Source organism: Silurus meridionalis, chromosome 1 (assembly GCF_014805685.1).
Source record: "Silurus meridionalis isolate SWU-2019-XX chromosome 1, ASM1480568v1, whole genome shotgun sequence".
Taxonomy (NCBI): domain Eukaryota; kingdom Metazoa; phylum Chordata; class Actinopteri; order Siluriformes; family Siluridae; genus Silurus; species Silurus meridionalis.
This window is the reverse complement of record NC_060884.1, coordinates 19198267-19221362: the sequence shown is the minus strand read 5'-3', so window position 1 is coordinate 19221362 and position 23096 is coordinate 19198267. Positions and strand designations below refer to the sequence as shown.

General features: G+C 37.6%; 2 protein-coding genes across 9 annotated transcripts in view; both read left to right on the top strand.

Moving 5' to 3' along the window:
• The first annotated feature begins 241 nt into the window (after positions 1-241).
• Positions 242-12009, top strand: LOC124383833 (ras association domain-containing protein 1-like). Of its 3 annotated transcripts, XM_046846162.1 has the most exons (7): positions 242-652; positions 1087-1617; positions 5301-5425; positions 9754-9858; positions 9979-10267; positions 10477-10592; positions 10970-12009. In XM_046846162.1, exons 2-7 carry the CDS (start codon positions 1308-1310, stop codon positions 11114-11116), a joined length of 1092 nt encoding a protein of 363 aa, XP_046702118.1. In that variant the 5' UTR covers positions 242-652; positions 1087-1307; the 3' UTR covers positions 11117-12009. The 3 variants fall into 3 exon arrangements, with proteins under 3 accessions (XP_046702118.1, XP_046702127.1, XP_046702136.1); XM_046846171.1 differs by lacking the exon at positions 242-652 and having other exon boundaries at positions 769-1617; XM_046846180.1 differs by lacking the exons at positions 242-652; positions 1087-1617; positions 5301-5425 and adding an exon at positions 6549-7172.
• A 146-nt stretch (positions 12010-12155) lies between these two features.
• Positions 12156-23096, top strand: part of LOC124383807 (metabotropic glutamate receptor 4-like) — a 134851-nt gene continuing 123910 nt past the window's right edge. For all 6 annotated transcript variants that reach the window (XR_006925282.1, XR_006925281.1, XM_046846144.1 and 3 more), the window contains exon 1: positions 12156-13128. The gene's annotated coding sequence lies outside the window, so the exon portion shown is untranslated. The remainder of the gene's footprint in view (positions 13129-23096) is intronic.

The following is a 23096-nucleotide window of genomic DNA, read 5'->3' as shown; positions in this document are numbered from 1 at the left end:
TACATTGTGAATTGATGCCTGGTGAACAGTTACAGGCATGGCTGTTTTCTCTTAGAAAACAATTAAAGTGAATAGAGAGAGAGAGAGAGAGAGAGAGAGAGAGAGAGAGAGAGAGAATACTCCTAAAGACATACACAGCTGCATGCTATACTGATTTGTAGAAACTTAGCCCAGCCCAATGTACGCTTGCATGCGAGTGGCTTATGGGGGAAGATCAGAGGGGGTGCAGCCTAAGCGACCCGAGAAGAAGCGACTGAATCCCCATACACACACACACGCATACACGCACTCAGGAAGTGGCTCACAAATTCATTCCGCTATTGCTTTACATGCTGCACTACAGCGACCAGGGGACTTTTCTTTGCAGATGTGGCAGCATTTCCCACCGAGTTGGATTAAACGGACGCAAACCACGACACGGATGGAAACTCGTCTAGAAGTCTGGGTGTGTTCACTCACAGCTCCATGTCAGCAGTTCTAGTGATGAGAGTGAACCGTGCAACTTTCACAACAGAGCCCAAGGCAGCTGCTGAGATGTAGAGCCTGAGAGTTATTTAATATCTTTTGGGGGTTTTTTTGCGGACATTGGGCTTATGGAGCTCCGTTTTCCTGTAAAGGGATCTTGTCAGTTATTTTCATTCTTTTCGCTTAGGTAGGTCATTACAAAATTCACGTGAGATGAATATATATATATATATATATATATATATATATATATATATATATATATATATATATATATAAATATCTATGAACCATGACGCACTGTATATCTTATGCCTGCATTCATGTGAAAACTCCCTACTGAAGTCTGTAATTTGACATGGGACTTTCTCAATTCCTTTTTCTTTATATCCTTTTGTTTCTTGAAATATAAGGCAAAAGCGAGATTCTCTGTTTCCTATAAATCATCTGTTTACTGAAACCCATCAACTGCTAGAAAACCAAAATGAACTCAACCTGCTTTAGGAGAGCATTTCTAATTATACAGTGAGGAACAATGACTGTTTCTTTAAGCCAAAAGTGTTAATGAATGTTAATGAAACACAAAGCTTATTTTGTTTCCTGCTTTTTTTTAATTTTCAGAAGTAAAAAATCAGCACAAACTTTCAGACTTATTCACAAACTTGATAGACCTTCACTGTCCCCAGCTGTGAAACAATGAAAAGCCTTACACACATTTGTCTTAAATTGGACTGGTATCAATTGCTGTCAGTTGACTTTAAATCAGACAGTATACTATGACCTAAAAACCCAGAAGATGGATTATTTCAACACAGGGGTACATTAAAGCTGTGAAGAACATCATGTCACTGGGGGAACTGATTGAGCTGGAGGAGCTTGGAGAACACATCGAGCTTGCTGATACTTTACAACCTCGGACTCCTCGGTTAGAGAGGGTGAATGCCTTGAGAATAAGCCCAGGGAAAGTACCAGAGCTCTGGAACCGCTTGCGGATTATCAGGGTCCTGGGAGACACTTTGAAGAACCCACAGCTGGTTGAGGACACAGGAGAAGGCCATGACTTTCATCCCTGTAGCCATACTCAACCCACCTGGTGTGATTTGTGTGGAGACTTCATCTGGGGGGTATACAAACAAAGCCTGCGCTGTGCCAGTGAGTGTTCTTTTTTTTGAGGTTGTGTGTAATGGTAGTGTCCTGTGTCCTGTGTCTGCCATTAATGAAAATTGTGTGGTGTGTGATAACATTATCCATGTAAAGGCAAGCAAGTTCAAATTTAGATTCTTAGACTCACAGGTGTCGTCCAGATTTACGTTTATCTCTACATACGTTGTAACAACATAATCTTTAGCATTGTTTCCATAATAATTGGTAGCAGATAAGATGAATATTTCAGTAAGATGAAAAACAAGATGGGTTCAAACCAGTGGCTAAGGTATTTTATGTAAGACTGTTCAAACTGGAGTGTTTTGTGAAACATAATGCAGTTAAGTTAAACTATTAAGTACACTATTACACTACTAAGTAAATCAAAACTAGCAAAACAAAACTAAATGCACACATTTGTATCGGATGACAGCACCCATAGGCCTCCTCACCCTACACCAGCACCTGACATTTCTTTGTGGCTGCATGATCAAAATGTCCACAACCAAATTTCAAATTGGAACATCTTTCCCAAAGGATGGAGGTTATTATAACAGCAAATGGGGACTTAACTCAGTGGGGCATCCGGTAGTGTCACCAACTCTCAGGGTCTGCAACTTTACACATTCTGTGTGTTCGTGTGGGTTTTTTTCAGATTCCTCCCCCTTCCTAAAAACATACCAGTAGGCTGGCCACAATTGATTGCCTTTAATTGCAAATTGAAGTAATGTATTGCATGTCTGGGATATTTCCTCACCTAAAGCCTAGTATTTTAAGAATTGGCTCAATATTTACCAGGCTGAGTTAAACGAGTTACTGATTATGACTAAACAATTACTTTAAAGTTAAACAGAGTAACATCATAATAATGGTTAACAATTCAGGCATGAAGTCAATGTAAAAAGCACTTTTTTTTGTTTTAGTGAAGTACTACAGTAGGAGAGTGACACTCTTTAGATGTTTTTTTAAATACTTGAGACAGTAGTGTTTAAATGAAATTGCCCCACTGAGCCTCCACTGCCCCAATACTTTCAATACTAATTCACAATGATGTCCCTACTTTGCAAACATGGATATAGATATACAACCACTTTTAGAACGCCATTTGAAATCACAACTAACTCTTTAAATGATTTATTTGAAATACTTCCAATCTGATCTTCACAGCAGGTTTGGTGGTCTCTGAACGAATTTACTTTTAAACATATTGTCCTTGCTGTTTTGTGACTCAATTACTAAATTATTTAAAAATGTAAATATTTTCCCATTGTATATTTTGATCTTTATTTAGTAATACATAAGATTGAGAAATAGGATTGCATTATTAAAACTATTTAATTGGTGATTGCCAATATAGTAGATTGCAGTTAAAATATGACCATAACCATATAACCTGTTTATAACTACATCAGCTTGATGACAGAGTTTACTTATGTTCATGTGTAAGAATGGAATCAAACTAAACATGCTTATGAACGTTGGAACACATATGTGGGTGTGGAACAAATTAGTAAACCACAGAATCGTACATATGAAATCAGCATGTTTCCAGATGAGCATATATTGTTATGCTTTCTTTCTCTCCCACAGTCTCTTGCCTCCACTTTTTATGAGTCTCTTTACCTCTCACCCCTAATTGTGATGGCTCTCGTGCTGCATAGTTTTGCTGTTTTCACTCTTGTCTACAGCACTATACTGCTCAGGTTTTTTTAAGCCTCAGCATGTGGCTTCTATTTTTCTGCTGCTTCTACGCTGTCTGATCTTTTTCGGAGAAAACATGAAACAGCTGCCATTTTATGTAAATGCTGCACTGGTTCAGTGTTTTACCTGCACAACACATTTGCACATCTCTTTCTTGATGACTACTGACTGCTGTTGAAGTATGGCTCCTGCAGTTAAATTGTAAATCAGGACAGCTAACTAAAGAGGAACCTCATTTTAAAGCTTCATTCTCAGCTAGAAATTCCCTTCTGTGGGTTTTTGTTTTTCATACTTATTTCAAAGGCTCAGTGTAGGATGGAGATTGATCTCTGACCTTTATCTATTCTTTGGGTGTTTTTCTCTGTGTGTGTGTTTCCTCATAACTACTCTACATTCTTGTCACACTAAATTGACGTCACAGTATTGCTTTTTATTCCCTGGTCGAATATGGATTTTTAATGTATTTAGAATTCAACTAAGTAAATATATCAAAATTGATTAGCAAATAACCTACCATATAAAAAGATTGCAGTGTTAGCAGTACATTTCTTTTGAAAAACAGTGCATACAAAAGGTTGCAACAATACAGCCTGAACTCCAATAAAGTCATTGCATATCGCATATTAAACAAATACATTTAACTGTTAATGCATCATGCACTGTGTTTAATTCTGTAATATTGCACTTCAAAAAGCTGCACATTGGTCAAAAGTGACAAAACATCATTTCAAGACCAGATTCAAAATACTAGCAAATGCAAAACAAACAATTTAGCCATTAGATGTAATTTTCTAATTAAAAAGATAAAATCACGCTGGGTCACATGCTGTATAATGTCCACTCTGTTAAGTACATTTCATTTGCATTGAACAAGTCATGCAACTGGAAAAAAAGGGAAGTAAAAAAACAACTAAATGAAACATTTAATACAGAAGTACAGTATGTGGTCTTCTAACGTGGTCTTTTAGGAGATGCATTGAAACACATAATACAAATAACAATACTGACAAATAATAAGGTGGCCACAAGCATCCCACACCACCTCCATAAGTGGTCTGAAAGATGCTATCACAAAACCTGGGTTTAAATATGTTCACTTGTGATTTGCTTACATTTATTCTTAATACATACATATTACATATTACACAATATTGCACAATTACATATTGTGGAATTGGATTATTATGCAAATGTTATTCATGCCATCAGTTGGTTTAGTGGTGCTTTAAATTTCAATAAAACCACACAATTTTCAATTTATAATAGCTTACTGTATACTTTACACAATACCACACCAATTTCTCCTTTCTAGCCAAAATTCATACTATTAAAGTGTAAGCAGAACATATTTTAGCATTGGTCACAAAAAGGATGTTAGAACGATTCTGTGTTCATGAAATAAATGTGATGTCTAAGCATTAAGGAGCTGATTGTGGTTTACCCTATTCACACAGTAAGCATGCTATGACAGGAAGTTGCTTGAGTATCGGACTTTTAGAGGTTATTCATTAACCATGCTATCACTTTAATTGTCATTTATCATTTATGGTTATTTATTTTCTCAAAACTTACCTAGACTTCATCTTCAGTCACTGTGTATCTGAACAAACATCTGTCCCGAATTTAAGGTGATTCAGAATTTAAATACAAAACAAACACTTGCCTCTTTGGTCTTAGCTAAATATGCTTAATCATTAATATTTAGAACATTCTGTGATATTTGTTTAATATATATATATGTGCTATTCTTCATGCTCACATAAGACAGCTTTGTTTCTCTTGAAAAGTACCTTTTTTGTTCACTCTCACTGTTTTATAATGATAAATGAGATGGCTTTTTATTTACCTGTCATAATTTTATTGGTCCTAATTTGTTGCCTGTACCAGAATTGCACTTTCTCACTTGATATGCTTCAAATTTGTTTCTGATATCTATTGACAGAGCAGATAGCAAAATTCTCATCATCTCTCACCTTAATTGTGTCTGCCAGACTGTAGGTTCACCTGCCATTACCGCTGTAGAGCTCTCATTAAACTGAACTGTAATCAAGGTGACACGTCTACTACCGATCAGTCCACTGATGTCCAGGAGAGCATTGAAACTGACACCAATGTGGTAAGATATATATTTGAGGGTTGGTATGGATGCATACAGTATGTTTGTCTTCTTGTTAAAAGCTGAATAAAGTAACTAGCATAATCATTTGTAGATTATTATCATGACTTTATCTTTAGCATTTAAGAAATAGCAAAAAAAACATGTTAATACATGCCATTTAATACTTTTTGAAATCGAAGGTAGTGAAGAATATAAATTTTATAAGCAATTTTGTAACCTAAAGTGACAGTTTCCTCATCTGAAATAAGCCTTGACACTCCACCTGAATCCTTAAAGCAAATCTTTAATATTCCTGTTTAATATATGCACACTTACTGAATCTAACTTATGTTTACTGTAGTCATCATTGTAGTGTTGTAAATTTTTTTTTAACTTCATATTCTTTAAATATATAAAACTATCGAATTGAAGCTGTTACATAAAGCATTATGGTGGATATTCATTTTGCAAAATGAGATAAACATGTGCAGTTTTTTAAATGCAACCTTGTCCTGTGGTTCCTCAGTATCTGTCTAACACCTTCAATACTTGGTATTGATATGCAGTCACACTTCCTTCTACAGGACAGGCAGACTGAAACCACACAGTCAAAATGCCCATAGCAAAGTCATTGCTTTTCCCCTCTTTCAATTTGTTAACTGTTTGTATGTTAAGAAGGATGTCAGAAGGCAAATGTATGAGACATGACCCAAAATTCAAAGATCATGACAAAAACAAATGCTTGAAAAACTTTTAGGGATCTGTTTCCATGTGTTTTTGTGATGATTGTTGATGAGTTAATTATTTCAGTTTAATACATTTCAATATATGTGAACTTTCGGTATGGGACAGATTCATTTTAGGAACAGAAATCTGATGGGATATTAGGCTTATTGTTGTAATGCTTATAATAATATTTTGTCTGTTGACTGTTGAGCTTGTTAGTAGATTTTTTTTTGTGTCCATGGTGTAGGACAGTAACTATAAAAACTCAATGAATAAATACCAGAGACTTTGTCTACTACACAAATCAGGGATCTAGTGTATACAACACGCCCAGCTACCATCCGGTGCTGTTATTCAAAATTAACCAAATTCCGCGGGGAAAATCCAGACCCGGCAACATGGCAGAAATCAGGGGGTAGTGGTTGCATTACAAAAATCCTCTCTCCACCCTAGAGAAGTGCACTAGTCCTTGATATAGAGTCATTGATTCTGGGTGTGTAGTGCACTATGTGGACTACATGCAGTAGTTTGAGATACGGCTTGAATAAACATGGCGCTCTGCAATGTCGTAATCGTCGAGTTGGAACTTCCGGTGTAGAGCCAATCACTGCGCGCGCTGTACTGGGTTGTATATTTTCCAATTTAACCGTCCTGGGTGGAGCGTTTCCGGTGTAGGATAAGAGCAACGTGGGCTAATATCTCATCCACCACTGAGACGCCGAGAGAAGATAGCAGATTCCCCAAGCGCGATATACAGTACAGGTTTTAAGATTATATTGTGTTGAGTTTAAATAGAAAACGACACCCGGTCTCAAGTCATTTGCTTGAGTGTATAGCGGTTCATTAGCAGCTTTTGAAGCGCTCGTAAACTCTGTTCGCGATGAGTGGAGTTAGTTGTGCTGATCAGACTCCGTCTTTTGAGAAGACCTGGGGCAGCTCGGCAAGCAGCGGGTACTGCAGTGGAGAGGATTTGGACTCGGAGTTCGAGCAGTTTTACACCGCGCGAACTTCCTTCTTTCACAAACCCCCGAAACCGAAGGTGAGCTCGAGCAGACTTTCGTTCAGTACAGTAAAATAAGAACAACCGAGCTGCTGTTTCATTTACTTTTAAGACCTTTTTTCACATCGTCGAAACAGCGACAATAATGTTTATTTATAGATATCTCTGTATGTTTAACCGTAACTTTGTACTTGACTTCTGCCCACTCCCGTCTTCACTACTGAGCGGAAAATGTGCCAAAACATAAACAAAACCCTGCTTTTTATGGCTCTAAACAAATCATTGGTCATGGAATTATCCAGAACTTTGAAACATGCAGTGTTTTATTAGTACTATTAAATATCTTTGTTTTGTTCAGTGTTGATTGCATCAAGTAGTTAATGAATTTGGGGAAAACGTCATAAACCCAGGCATGTTTAAACATCATTTTCCTGCACAAGAGTTCAATATAAGTAAATGTTCCTCTTTCTAACTTCCCCAAACAGTAAAAGAGCAACTGGTGATACAAGAGATCTCAGGACTGCATTTGTTTATGTGCTCATTTCCTCACTAATAATGTTTTTTTCTTTTTTTAAAACTTTTAAAAGATTAATACTTTGCCATTTAGGGTTTATGATTATTAAAGACGAGTTTGTATTTATTTATTTTTCTCGTTTATAATATACACAGTTTTAGGCTATTATAAACGGTTTGCTTTTTTATGCCCTCTAGAAAGTAAATTCATTTAGGGATTTTCTTGTGTGTTTTATACTGAACTAAAAGCTTGTTGGAAGAGGAGAACAGGAAGGCCTACAGACATGTTTTAGGGAGAGGGTGGGAGAGAGGAAGGAAATGGAGTTAACTGCAGGATGAATCATTACACAAGCTGGCGCAACTCTTTACCCCGTCATCCACGACACTAATTTCTCATGCACATTTTTATCCACTTCCTGTTAAATACAACAAACAACCTGGACTATATTAACATGACCATTTTTATCGTTTTTTACTATTGATGTCATTTTTGAACCACAAAGCTTTTAGATTTTCTCAGTTATTTGTGACCTGCAGTCACATGACACAAACCCACTTATCAGCACTTTAAGCTTCATGGATATTAGTCTAATATCTAAATGTAGTCATTGTATCTAAGCAGACATTTAGTGAACAACCCTAAGGGCACTGTGAGTTTCAAATAGTTGATTAAGGGAGTTGTAGTGCATTGAGTCACATGCTGGCCTTTTGGGATCAATAGATGTCTTTCATCATGGTTTTAGTGAGGTTTTCAAGTAGGCTTTGTTTAGTCGAGTTAAGTAGGCTTTATTTGTCATTCCTACCAAATACAGTGCAGTACACAGTAAAACGAAACATCCTTCCCCCGGGACCAAGGTGCTGTAATGATTCTAAGTCATTAAACTAGTCAATTCGCTCGAATTACTGCTGCCGTTCATTTTATGCGCCTTGATTTTAGGATGCACTATACCACTCGCGATAGAACTTTCTGAAAGTTTGACGTGAGAACATAATGTATGCATTTCTTGTAGACAATAAAGATGTTGTAATACCCAAACAGGAAGGATGATGTAATTTGAAAAATGACACCATGTGACACCCACATGTGAACAAGGCACACAAAAGCAGCATTCTTTCCATGGTGTGAGCCTAAGGGGGAAGAGAAGAGACTATTTCTGCTCTAACCGGATGCAGGAATCCTAGCTTTAAAGCCAAGACATCCATGACTGACTTGTGAAACCATCCACATGCGTTCGTTCTCTTAAATAATGGGATGGACCAAAGCTTGTGATTGGCTGTGCGTGACATCATGGCTTTGCCCTGTTAAATTCAACTGGAAGAGTTCAGAGGCTGATGCAACTTTTTAACGACTGATTTACTGGATAAACATAAATTTTTTTTTTTTTTTTTTTAAGAGCATGTAAATACTGGAAATAATGTTTACCATCTATGTGTTGTTTATGGCCGGGTTTGGGTAATTTTATAAGTTTGATAAAATCCCTTACAAATAATTTAATACTGGTTTTGTAGGGAGATTTTACAAGGGACACTTTATAGAAAGTGAAAAGGCTTGCTGGATTTTATCTAAGGCTGAAATAGACTAGTAAATAGTGCTTTTTTTTTTTTCCTTTTTTTTTTTTTTTTTTTGTATTATTGTGTTTGAGGACATGATTAACACAGTGGTGGGCATTACTGTAAGAGGAAAGGATTGTGTGTCGGTTGTTCTCCTAAGCTGTCTGATCCGCAACCCGAAGAGCCTGTTTCTCTACTAGCTTATTTGACTAATATGCCAGTTCCACTTTTGGCATTTCCTCTAAGCTTTGTGGTCTAGAGATGACCTAATATGTATAATAATGGAAAAAGGGGTTGTCAAAGTAACTCAATTACATGAACTCAGCTGGTCAGTCATGCACAAATTCATGACTCGTGTAGTGACTTCCACACTAGCCTAATTATCACTTCCTCCTTTTCTCAAGGTTATGGCCTGAATGTATTTTATGGATAAGTTCTTGACAGCTGCTTAATCTTCAAATGTAAATTATGTATTTTATTAAATGTATAGCATCCTGTGTTTTTATTTTTCTAAAGTAGGAATTAAAAGTTTGTTTGTAATTTGTCTGTCTGTTAGGATGAGGTGACTGAAAGCAAGAAGCAAGAGCTTTCACATGCAGAACTTCAGCAGAAGATAAAGGAGTATAATGCTCAGATAAACAGCAACCTCTTCATGTCTTTGGTAAGGTTTCACTTTTATAAATATACACGCCAACGTTTTTTTTTTTTCTTCATTATGCCTGTTTTATTTAGCAGTTCCATTCTGTAACCTTCTCACACCTGATTTGTTTGTCTTACACAGAACAAAGATGGCACCTACAATGGTTTCATCAAAGTTCACCTGAAGCTGGTGCGACCTGTGTCTGTACCTCCTCCGCGAAAGGGTGCTGCGGAGCCAGCCAACGGGAAGCGAGGGGGAGGGGTGAAAAGACGCACATCCTTCTACCTTCCCAAGGACACAGCCAAACATCTGCACATCAGCTCTCGAACTCGTGCACAGGAAGTGATTCAGGCCCTGCTCAAGAAATTCACAGTGATCGACAATCCTGCAAAGTTCGCGCTGTTTGAACGCACTGAGCGGCATGACCAGGGTATGCCATGAATTGTTTGTGATTTTAGCTTGATTTCTTGTTATGCTTGTTATACTTTACAGCTATACATCAAACTTAGAGTGTTAGGAAGCTTAAGCTTGAACTAACACGAGGGTATTTGCTTTATACCGCATGCCATTTCTGGTAGCCGAGTGTTTTCTGAAATCGATTTAGAATATGCTTACCTGTTTTTTCTTTGTTTTTCTCAGTGTACCTAAGGAAGCTGCCCAATGACGAGTGTCCATTGTTCCTGCGTTTGTCTGCTGGCCCAAATGAGAAGGTGCTGAGTCTGGTCCTAAAGGAGAATGAGACTGGAGAGGTCAATGTAAGGAAAACCAGCTACTACCCTCACACGATTAACACATCCGCTGAATCAGTTTTACCTCTGAATATAATCTTCCAATTTCCAATACCTGCAAAATCTCTTGTTAAGGGTCATGTTTCATACGAGGGTAATTTGCTATCGAGCATCCTTTGTTGTTAAAAAAAAAAAAAGCAAACAAAGCAAGTTTGTCTGCAGCTACACTTATTTTAGACAGAATTCTTTATTCGTTAGGTCTGCTGGGTTCACTTAACTCTTGTCCCTTGAGGTTGTCCTTGCTTTGTAGTGAGAGACCTGAGCGCACATTCTATCATGCACACATGCATTATTAATTAAACAGTCTCTTATTGCTGACTTTTTTTTGTTTGTTCTTCTCCCAGTGGGATGCATTTTCTATGCCGGAGCTGCATAATTTCCTACGCATTCTGAAGCGAGAGGAAGAGGAGCATGTAAAGCAGATCATGCAGCGCTATGCAGTCGCTCGCGATCGCATCCAGCAAACTCTGGTCACCACCAATCCCGGTTGATCACACCACATGGCCTGTCTTACTGATGACTGGCCACTAGGGGGCCTCAGTCTCAACAGTGTCCAACGAACCATATGGACTAGCATCAGTGCGATTAGTGTGAGAGCGAGAGAGAGTGCGTGCGAACGAGTGTGGAAATGCAAGTGCGCAACCAGATGTGCGTACATGGAGAGAATGAGTCGTGACTGAGAGCGAGCGAAAGCATACTGGGAAATGGACGAGTGAAAATAGAACACCTTGTCGTGAATGGTGTGTGATTTGTTCGAGTGAGTGTAGAGAGTCCTCAAGATAGAACACTGTGTTTCTATGGAGACTACACAGGACTCTGCTGACTTTACCACTGGTGAAGTTACAAATGTACTTTTCTTCTTTGTGTAGGCTATGAGACCAAGGGGTTTCTTTTTTTCCTTCTTTCTTATCCAGATATTTTGAAAAATCTAGTTGTAGTAAGTCCATGTAACCGGACTTGCTGTGCGATGTTGGAAAATGTCTCACAACTCATTCATCTGACTTCTTTGTTGCTACTGAGTGGTTGGAAATGCTGGGGGAATTTCTAGTTATTCAGTATGAATATATAAAGCCCCCCCAAATGAGTGGTGAAATATTTTCAGCATGAAAGCAACTAGACCAGTCTCTTTAACTTACTACCTCTAGCCTGATTTTTCTTGCGTTGCTTACATCTATTTCCAGACTTCTATTGAAACACTGCTTACATGTTTTGGTTAATAACTTCGTTCTTTTTGCATACATCTGTTCTGTCATTTTATATGTAATTTCTGTCATATGTATGTTCGGTTAGTCACTGGTTTGCTAGCTTATCCTTTTCTCATGTGCAATCACTTTAATTTCTGGAATCTTTCTTTTTCCCCTCACAATAAATAATTTCCTTTTGATTGGTTTTGTCTGTTCTTGAATTGATCCGATTTGTTGCAGAGCATTCCTTTTGGGTGAGCTTTGCTATCTAAATGAATTAATTTTTTTACTTATGATTTATTAATTTGAATAAATAATTTGAATAACGCTTAATGTTTTGTGGTAAGGTGGTGGGTAGGAAATAATCAAAACACGGATGCACCACTAGATGGCAACATCTAACTAAGCTAGAATGCGCATAACCTGACGTACCAGTATGCTCTCATAGGTCCTGGAATTCACAAGTGTTTGGGCATTCCCAAAAGTTAGATATTAATTTGCAGCAAAACATAAATGTGATTTTATTTTAGCTTGCCTATTAGCTGTGGTGTTGCATGCATCCTATGGATATGACAAATTGCTGTAAAGTAACAGCAAAACCGCACAAGAGATCATTTTCAAGAAAAATTAAACCCTTTTTTTTATTTGCAACCTAATTGGAAATATTGTTTCATGGATCGAATGAAGTGTGTGTGCAGCCGCTGTTTACTTGCAGCAAATAAAACAATATAACCGGTTTACCCGCGCGCTCAGACTAACTTTTTTCTTTTGGTCTGTGTGTGTGTGTGTGTGCGCTTCTTCACTGCTGGAGTGTGCAGCGTGTGTGTGTGTGTGTGTGTGTGTGTGTGTGTGTGCGGGTATATATGTGTTGGGGGGCGCTGAATGCAGCGAAACACCGTGTCCCGCCTGTACTGCGTGTGTGTGTGAGTGCGCGCGCCCTCGCTTTAACGGTACTGCTGTAACATTAGTCATCCTCACGAGCTCGAACCGCACGCGACTCGGATCAGCGAGAAACTCGGCAGCGGTTCGGTCGCGCGCGGAGGCAGACGGAGTGCAAGAAGAGAAGAAAGATAGGGACTGTGAGACACGGAGAAAGACAGTCCTACACGGCTGTCTCAGCACCTCTGCTTTTGGACAGCGCAACAGCTTAAAAAAATACATAGTTGTTGAGATTGAGAAAATTTCCATCTTGCAAATAAAATAAAATCAATAAACAAATCTCGTTGTGGACGGAGTTCGGTTCGATTCGGCGAGAAAACACCACATATCAACAGACGCCCGGGTTAAGTTATAAACAGAAAGCGGAAAAGCCACAGACGGTAAGTGCCAAATGGGTCAACTTTGAAATGTATTAGACTGCAAATTTGTCGTGCACGCGCCTAATGAACAACCATGCATTATATCTTCAACGGAGAAGGAGCTTATTATACTATATTCTATCTCAATACAATAAGCCAGGGAAAAGCTTTTCCAAAAATCCCTATGAGAACAGAGAAGAAAAAAGATGGACTGCTGCAATAGATTTAGAAAAATACCAATAATCTAAATTGAAACACTTCTACAACCTCATTTCCAACAGGTTTCCTGGAGAACACCCATCCTGTTCACACCCACGTTAACTCCGGGCATGCCCTTCATTGGTTGATTATCTGACTCAGGTGTGTTTGAGCAGGGAAAACACTAAACCAGGCAGGACAGGGGGTCATCCAGTAGTAGGCATGGGAACCAGTGCAGTAAGAGGTGCAGCTTTAAGAGCTGTACGGGGAGTCATGGGTTAACGTCAGGGTATTCATCTGATCTGTTTATGGAAATGAGTAGGTGAGATGATAATAAGGTGTAACAGTATGATTTAGTAAGTGTCTGTTTTTCCCCCACATAGGGATTCCCTGAACATCATGGGAAAATAGTGAGGGAAAGAGAAGATGTATGTATGAGCCAGCCAAGCTCTTTTTTTCTCGCTACAGATGCTGAGGCTTTTGGCACTCTGGAGCATATGGTTGATTAAAGCTCATGCTGGACAGTGAAAAATGACTCGAGCGACCTTATTGCCTCAATCCAAATGAATAATGAATTAGAAACGTTAGCACTTGTTGACCAAGTTCCACTGATTTAGCAAACTAAACAAAGCATAACCAACAAAGGTCATGTCAGAAAGTTGCCTAAAATGTAATAAGCATGAACAATAAACCAAGACGAAATGCCTGGACATAACCATAAGAAACATGAATGCTTTTTCAAATTGTTTTGTAATATTGGGTCATCTGCTTTTTTTCATTTTGTTGAGCTGTTTCTCCATTAACAGTCCTTGACAGGGGAAAAGGCATCCTTTGAGAGGAAAAGAACAGATGGCAGAGGGAAATTAAAGCGATTTCATGTTTCTTGATAAATCTCCAAAAAAACGCATATTGTACCTGATGCTATATTAATTATTTAGATCTGCCACCATTTTGTTAATTGCATAAGGTGACTTGCTTTGTGTCCTTAACACACGCCTTCAACTACACATTTAACATTTATTATTGATAACTGAGTACAGTTAGTACAGCCAAGATGCTGAAAAGCATTTCACTACTACTCAATGAATTTTTTATGGGTCCACGTGAGAATCAAGTCTTATTTAATATACACCGGGCTGCATTGGGCAGGCTGGGGTGTGGCTTGCTCTGATTTAAATGCAGACTGCGACTTCTGTTTGCTTTTAGGCAAGTTAATGATAATGAGATTGGAAGCCAAGTGAGCAATACATTTGGATGAGAAATAAATCCAATGAAATTAAATTGATTTTCTGACAAAACTATATATCAAACCTCTGGGTAATAGATGGGAGATTTTTTTATGAGCACTTGAGGGATCAGTTCAAGAGATCAGAACTCAGTAGCTTAAACTTTTAATGCTCTTATGCTATTATGCTGTTACTTACAGTCTAGGCCTGGGTGAGGTAGTGTATCACTGAATTTTCTTTCTACTGGTATAAATAAGTTAGAAAAACCAACCGCTTTTTTTTTTGCATTTCATAAATTCATTCATTCATTCATTTATTCATTTATTCATTAAATTATTCATTTATCTTCTATCTTTAATAACTACTTTATCCTAGTCAGTGTAGTTAATCTTGAGCCTATCCCATATTCTAGGCAGGGGCATATACAGACCTTGCAAAAGGTAAAGTGGTGGTAGGAACCTGGAGAACCCATATTAAACCACACTGAAATGGAGAGAACATAACCCCCCCATCCCCCACTTGGCGCTCTGGCTGAAACCGTGGACCCTGTTTGAATCACATTATTAAATATTCAGCAGGCCAGTTCTTAAATATGGAGAATTGGCCTTATTAGCTTGACATGCTGTCATGTTGTGAATGCTTTCAAGCTTGTTTACAAGCTTGGGAAATTTCTGTCATAACAGTTCACATGTATTCACAAATTATCTCACTATCCAAATGCAGCTGAACCGATTTGAATGCTTTGGACGGCAAATCAAAAGGTCAAATATAAATCCTGGCACTGTCCGGCCTCTGTGCAAGGCCTATAATCTTTAAGCCTAACTGTAATTTGCTTTGGATCAAAACATCTGTCAGATGAGTAAATGTAGCATTGAAATGAGTGCCTCATTAACTCATCTCAGTCATGTTTGCTCACTGATCCTGTTTTCATAAACCACTAATTATAACACAACGTTAAATGCAGTGTTTATGTATTTGTAATTAAGTAAGAATCTATATAAAGATAGACAGCAAAACTACCTGAACAGTTTGAACAGTTGCTTGGGTTACTTGGCTGACACATATATTTTAAGATGCAGTGCAATCTCCTGTGGCTCCTCCACTCTCATCACTCAACCATCAGAATGTGAAGTTCTCTCCCCCTCTCTCGGTTTCTTTACATCCCTAGCCTATAAGTCTATTTTCATATACCTGCTTGTATAAAGTATTTAACTCTATACACTGCCTTTCAACTTAGGACAGCATTGTTCTACATTTAATCATTTTGAATAAAAGAGTCATTGTTAATGAAATTGTGACATATAGCAGTCTGTACGGATGAGTCAATGTGCGTCATACCTGCAGGATTTTTTTTTTCAGTCTCTCAAGTGGTTTGTTGGTTGCTCTGATTACTACAAACAAAGATGCTTTGAAATCACTATCCTCGTGAACATACTCAATACACACACAAACTGAGGGATTGTAAGTGTTTGCAGCAGAGAAATACTGTTACCCTTAGTTCAGCTATGAACTAGATTAAAACAATAAAGAGCTCATTAACAAAGCCAAAGTTTTACACACCCTGATGTGAGCAAAAACCAGTAGCTTTTCTTTTGAAATCTAGGCCAGGCCACATTCTAAATGTGGTGCTCTGTTTTGGATATGCAATTTTTAGATGCTGTAAACTCGTTGACTTGTATACGTAGACTCATTCGTGTGTTAATACTGGCATTTCAAAATATTGAACAGTCTCAACCTTTCTACAATAGCTGGCCTTGAGAAGAGGCAGTGCTGAGACAGATGTTAGTCTGAGAAAATAATGACATGTAAGAGACATGACAGCCCAGGGGTAGATCTGGAGTAAAGAGCAAACCCACTCACTGCCCTGTACTCCATCGGAGCAACACTCTGTGTGTACACATAAATGCAAGGCAGGTTTGCCCTTATTTTAGACAGGCAAAAAACACAATCTCTTAAACCAAATAAATGGACCTTTTATATGACGTGCATTTAGCTTTGGTTCATTTTGGGTCTTTAGGTTGTTTTTTTTAGGTTTCGGGGTATGAACCCATTAGGCTTGATGTCTACTTCTTGTGTCATTAATTTTGGAAGGCAAATCCCAGGCTTTGTTTGCAATTACATACAAGCTTTCTTCATTCCAATAGGTTTGTTTGTTCAAGTGCATCTTTGTGTCTGATTTAAAAAATGTGCTTGACAAGGAAAAGCTCATTTTAAGAAGTCCTATGCAATGAAAGCTTAGTTACAAAGCATAACAATAAGCTGCCAGTGCATTAACAAACAAGGAATAAAAAGGACCACATGTTCAACCTAAAAGTCTTTTAATGGTGTCTGATGATGCTGCACTGCAAATGAGGCGCATCAGATAGAAATGACACAAGAAAAAATAAAACAGTTTGTGAGCGTGATCTTACAAAAATATGATGTGCAGAAACTTTTTGCCATTTGATTTTGTTTAATGTTTTTGTTTTTTCTCCTCAATGTATGTATTCTCAGGTTATTCAGAACATCAATTTTTACTAATTATCTTGACTGACTAATTACCAGTAACCCTGTCACTATTTAGCACATGCCTCCCTCAGCATGTACACACCCTGCTGGCTACACTGCTGCTGAGTGATTCATCCTGGTCATAGGAAAACTCCAGCACTCAAACATTGCTAAACCTTCTCTGGGATTTCCTTACTTTTAAAGAGAGCACTATTCACATTACTCTGCCTTAGAGATTAATATAATATATTGTATACTTTTAGATTGTATGGCCGTGTTGTTGTTTTTTTTATTATTATTTATTGGACTGGAATATCAATTTCACCAACAGTGACCTACTATCACTCATCAGCACAAAGCCATTGTATTTGATGTCACATGAAGCATCTTATAGGGTTCTTGTATGGTGCAAAGAGCATGTCATGGCAAGCTTCTGTGAAAGGAAGTGTGAAAGAACACACCTTGCTATGGCTGTCAGCATCAGTCTCACACAGAGCATGACATCCCCCGACTCCCTCACTTCCAACCAAACTCCTCTTTACTATTATTCATTTAATCACACTTTCCATCTGTACTGAGAGAAATGAAAAACACAGCAAGGTACCATTTAAAAGAGACCAGTGAGCTGTATGCAAAAGCACGTGATTAAAAAAACGAATTTAAAGGGCTCCATATGTACATTTAAAACCCAATCTCTACATTTTAGCTGTAAACGATCGGTAAAACCGTGATCCAAAAAGAAAATTTTTTTAGTGAAACGCATGGACCATGCAGACTTCTCATTCAAATGCAGTTCATGTTCAGATATGAATGAGGAGTGCAATAAGTGATTTGCCAAGGGCCTTTCATTTCACAGAATTGCTTGGTGGGAGATCTCGCATCTATACACCTCATGCTGTTTCTAGATGAAAAATCATATATTTCACAAGAGAGAACTAAGTATGGTTTATAGATGCCGCTGATGACTTATATCTGTCAAAGTTTATGGGTCTTTTTTTGTTTCCTCAACAACACTGATAGAGTTAATCCCATGAATTGGACATTTTCTGGAAACAAATAAGCTGGGAGACAAAAAAATATATAGTCATGTCATTCAGTATATCTGTGTATATATAGGAGGTACATATGGATTGTTCCATTCTCGCCGCTTCTGGTTTCAGCATGAGCATGCCACAGCCTGGAAGGTGTTGCCTCATTCTAACGCTGCAAAAAATTAGACAGCTCAAAAACTTATTATAGAAAAAGAGAGAGAGAGAGAGAGAGAGAGAGAGAGAGAGAGAGAGAGAGAGAGAGAGAGAGGAATAAAGAAGGAATGAGAGAAACATGGACAGAGAGAGAGAGATAGAGAGGATCAACATGAAGAGGTTGCTGTTTATCTGAGCAGTATACCGCCTTATCTTTTGCTGAATCTCTGCCAGTGACAGCTCTACAGTAGTTCCTTGCATTCAGCCACCTGATCCTGATGGACAAACAGACAGCAAACTAAAGAGAGAGAGAGACAAAAAAAGCCTCCAGCATAGATTCCTGGGTTATCATAATTAGATGTAATTATTTACTTTGAACTTTCCAATTAATAATGCAAAGACAGCAACCTGGGAAGCAGGACACATGGCTTTTCTCAGGTATAGGTATATTTGGAAGCATGCTAATTGATGGCTTCGCTAGGGAGGGTAGACTGAAGAGATATTAATGACAGACCTCTCAACTCTTCTTTAGGGTGCTGTGTGCATGGATGTGTGACTGGGATCTGCTAGAGGAAGGGGGGCATTATGTAGCGGATAATTATCCGCACCGTTTTCTGCATCTAAAATACTCGCCAAGGTACAATGACACCTGAATTTCTGCAATTCGCTTTTTCTAACCCTTTTTAAAAATAGCACATCGTGTTGAATAACAAAACAAATCTTTTACTGTCTTATGCAATATTGTGTTCACCACAAGCTGGATAGAACATGAGCAAAGTATTTGACATTGTACCCTGCAAACAATAAAACAATAGAGTTTATATATAACCAAGATGACATTTCACGTTACATAATAGTTTCTGAACTTCTTTGTGGCGCAGGTACTTTTCATGTGTGCAAATGGAATGTCTGAGAACACACTCAAAGATCAAATTAGATACAATTATATTATAGGAAAATGCAGGCTTTCTACTATACTGCAACATTAGATGTGTATATAATGATTATATTCTTCTTATTCATATTATTATTTTTATAAAGTCTTTCGGCTAAAATGTGTTTCAGTTCAATGGACATTAAGTAGACCAGTAATAAAAGAAATGAGTTTACAGTTACTAATAATGAATTAGCCTGACCTTTCCATAGGAAAATACACCATTCTTCGTGTTTTTGTTACAAATGCGTGGTCCTCAACACCTTCTAAAAAAAACAAACAGATAACCTCACATGGCAATGAATAACACAACAGTAAAAAAAAAAATAGAACCACAATTAGTAGAAATGACTAGAAGCTAAACTTGTTTTGAAGGGCACTATGGGTCTTTCACGTCAGTTTGGAGTTTGTGGCCCAATGACATTCCAACACATTCATTTTCTATACATTAGCTATTCAGGTGAAGATTTTCTGTGTGCTTGGTATCAGTGTCCTGCTGCATGGCATAATTTCAGCTTAGTTTTTCACCCAATAAATGCAAGTGTTTCAGGTGCTGTGGCTGAAAAATGAGCCTAAATCATCACCTTCCATCACCATGTTTGATAGTTGGTATAAGGTATTTGTAGAGATACACTGCGTTTCAACAAACATAAGGTCATACCCATTGATATTGTAAAGATTTGCATTTAAATCACTTATAAATGGAACGAGTGTCATTAAAATTTGCTCCTGTTATTATTTATGTCATAGCTGCACTAGATTCAATTGAAATTAAAATGCAAACTCTTCTGTCTTCAAAAACATTTGAAGTCCTGTAATCATTCCGCATTATAGGTAACCAAGAAGCATTGTTCATTAATAAAATCACAATTTGGAATCATTAACAGTTGCATTTTCAGTACTTAGTACTGACAATACTGTAAAATCATTCTGGTTTTTTTTTTACTTCAAAGCACATGCATTATATAAATACACAATTGGTTTTGTAGCAAACTCTAAATCCATAGGCTTCATAAAGTGCTCCAGCAACCTTCTGAAGAACTAAAATATCAACCCTGCTATAGCTGCACTGACCATTGCACAAATAGAAAGCCCATTTAAAAATTCTTTTGATCATCCACAAGCCCTTACATAATGTTGGCTTTTATTATTTAAGAGATCTTCTTTCTCAAAATCCCTTCTGCTTACAAACCTGGGGTCTTTCAAATTGAATTTATGTTTCAAGGAATCATCTGCATATTATAGGGGGTTGAGATTTTTTTGCCTGTCTTGCTTCCAGACTATTTTCATCTTTTCGAGTTTCCTGAAATATTTACGACTTGTTTAACCTCTCTCAGCACATTTTGAAGTTATTTATCATGTTTAGTGTTATGTCTAGCTGCAGATCTTCCAAATTGTAAGTTGTGGGGAAGAAAGAGGTGTGGCACAAAGCTTTAGCATACTCACTGAAGTGTTATAAAATAAGCATATCAAATTGAGCAAAAACATACAACTTCATCATTTGTTAATTACCCTTATTAGGAAAGAAGTTATCTTTACGTACAAATGGATTTATTCTACATCCTGTCATTTATCAGTACACTGTCTAGCCACAGTGTAGAGTTTCTGAATAAACAGAGAAGTTAAATATTGGAATCTCTTTTCACACTGTCATTAATTAAGTTGCAATTTTTTTGTTCATGTTTTAAAGTGGAACGTTTTTTTATTTCAATTAAAAAAAAAAAAAAAAAAAGATATGCTAAATACTCTAATAATAAAGAACAATGTTTTCAACGCTATCAAATATCAGAGTGTGAATTTTACTCTGGAACACTGTGTAGACGGTAATATGAAATTTGTCACATAGTGGCACATACTGCTATTACTAAACTGCTCCTAAGAATTTATCCTTGCACGAATTAAGTCTTAAAATTTCAGTATGGGCCGAATAAATCTTAAGCTAGTCTACTCCGACCCATAACAGCAGGAAGCCAGGGCTAAGGAAAAGGCTGGCTGACATCTTAGAATGCAGTGACCGATTGCAGACTTGATGAGATTACTCTTAACCCTATTTCCAGGGGCAATAACTCAGCAGTGGAGCAATATCATGATTGATGTTACATCATATTCTCACTCCAGGGGGTGGGGTGGTCTTGGGTGGATGTTATTTCATACAGCCTTACAGCTACATGCCATCTAGCTCGCTCCTTTTCTTTACGATTGGCTCTGTAGGTGCTCCAGGGTGTGCTCTTTTATGCTTTCTGGACCTCTACGTCATGCCTGAGCAGACGGAATCATGGATTTGGAGGTTGGAGCTGCTGTGTTTAAACGCAGCTGCTCTCTCTCACACTTTGCATGCTCTGTAGGTGACTTAGTCAAGCGCAGCATGGGATGAAGTCATATTTAGAAATATTTAGCGGATTTTGTCTTCTGTAGCACAGCAGAGTTCAGATTTTCAACAACACAGACCACTATTGAACATTGATCAGCTATATTTAGGCCTGCATTTTAAAAGCACCTATTGATTAGAGCTGTGCATTAATTCTCCATTTAAAAATGTCCACCTGCATATCAGTTTGAAATTTATACACAGTATCTACCTGTACTGTCTCAAATAACATTGTCTCATTCATTCCTACGTGTCCTAGTTTAGTAGTTGGACTGTTTATGTATGCGGTGTTGCCGTGCATACATTTTCTGACGATCCTTGTCGAGAACAGTACTATTCCTTAGGCGATTACACTCACACATATAAAGACATCATAAAAAGATATAGCATAGAGGGCAGGCATTGTTTGATTAGCATTGTCTGAAAGCATTTGTGACTCTCGTGAGGACTGTGTGGGTGTTTTTTCTTCGTGTCTCCCAAAGGGATTCTATTGTTGTATTGCAGAGGAAAGTTCAACATTGAGATTTGAAAGACACCATTTTACCCTGCAAAAACATACAAACAAACGCTACTCTTTCAATCTACTTAACATTGTGCATGTAAATTACTTGCTTTTGGCTTTGGCCAGTGAGCACTCTTGCATACAAAGCCTCTGAGTCTCCTGAAACATCCAAAAATGCCTTGGGGCACTTTGCCTCTTTCTGTTCTCAATCAAGCTATTATGTTTCTCACAAACATACAGCACATGTTCATCAGTTCCTATTTCACAATGTGAAAAGCAAAAATGCATAAAATGACACAATAGAAAGGCAAGTTAGGGTGCAGGAAGCTGCTTTAAAACATTGATGCCAATGTTTTGAATTCTCCTCATACAAAACCACTGATTAATTTAACCATCATATGGTTTTTATAGATCTGTAAGATGCAATAACAATATTTGCTATATATTGATAAACTGTGTTTACTTGACAATTGGCATCTATCATATAATCTGTCTACATCAGTAGGTGTTTGACACATTTATATGTTTCAAGTAATCTTATAACATATGATTTTTTCCAATGATCTGATCAATGCATTCATACACGCTTTAGTAATCATTTTTCTTTTAGTACTCAAGTAGCACATTATGCGTTATACAGATTTAAAGACTTTAGAACAAGCAGTGTTAATGAGGCTTAATATAAATGATATTATATTTTTTATTATAAATGATAAAAAATATTCTACATATACCACATAATACAGATGGTTCCATCCAGAGATGGGAAGTAATGAAGTACAAATACTTACGGTTACTGTACTTACCGTATTTTTCAGACTATAAGCCGATACTTTTTTCCTACGTTTTGAGCCTTAACCAACGAAGCGGCTAATTTATGAATTTTTCATGGGTTTTTCCCGGTTTCACAAACTTCAAGCCAAAAAACTGAGCGACATAACATTAGACCAAGAAATTTTCATACGGAAACGAAAAAACGCACCTTACCTGTGTTCTGAGCTGCACGGCATTGGGAGAAAAACCTTTTTTTAAACGCACGACGATGCCGAAAGATAAACTCCCGAGAGAAATAGTTGTGAAAGGAAGGAGG

Coding starts and splice junctions, on each gene's coding strand:
- LOC124383833 (XM_046846162.1), top strand. CDS start 1,308: ATGTCACTGGGGGAACTGATTGAGCTGGAGGAGCTTGGAGAACACATC. Junction 5,426..9,753: donor TTGAAACTGACACCAATGTG/GTAAGATATATA, acceptor TCTGTCTGTTAG/GATGAGGTGACTGAAAGCAA. Junction 9,859..9,978: donor GCAACCTCTTCATGTCTTTG/GTAAGGTTTCAC, acceptor TGTCTTACACAG/AACAAAGATGGCACCTACAA.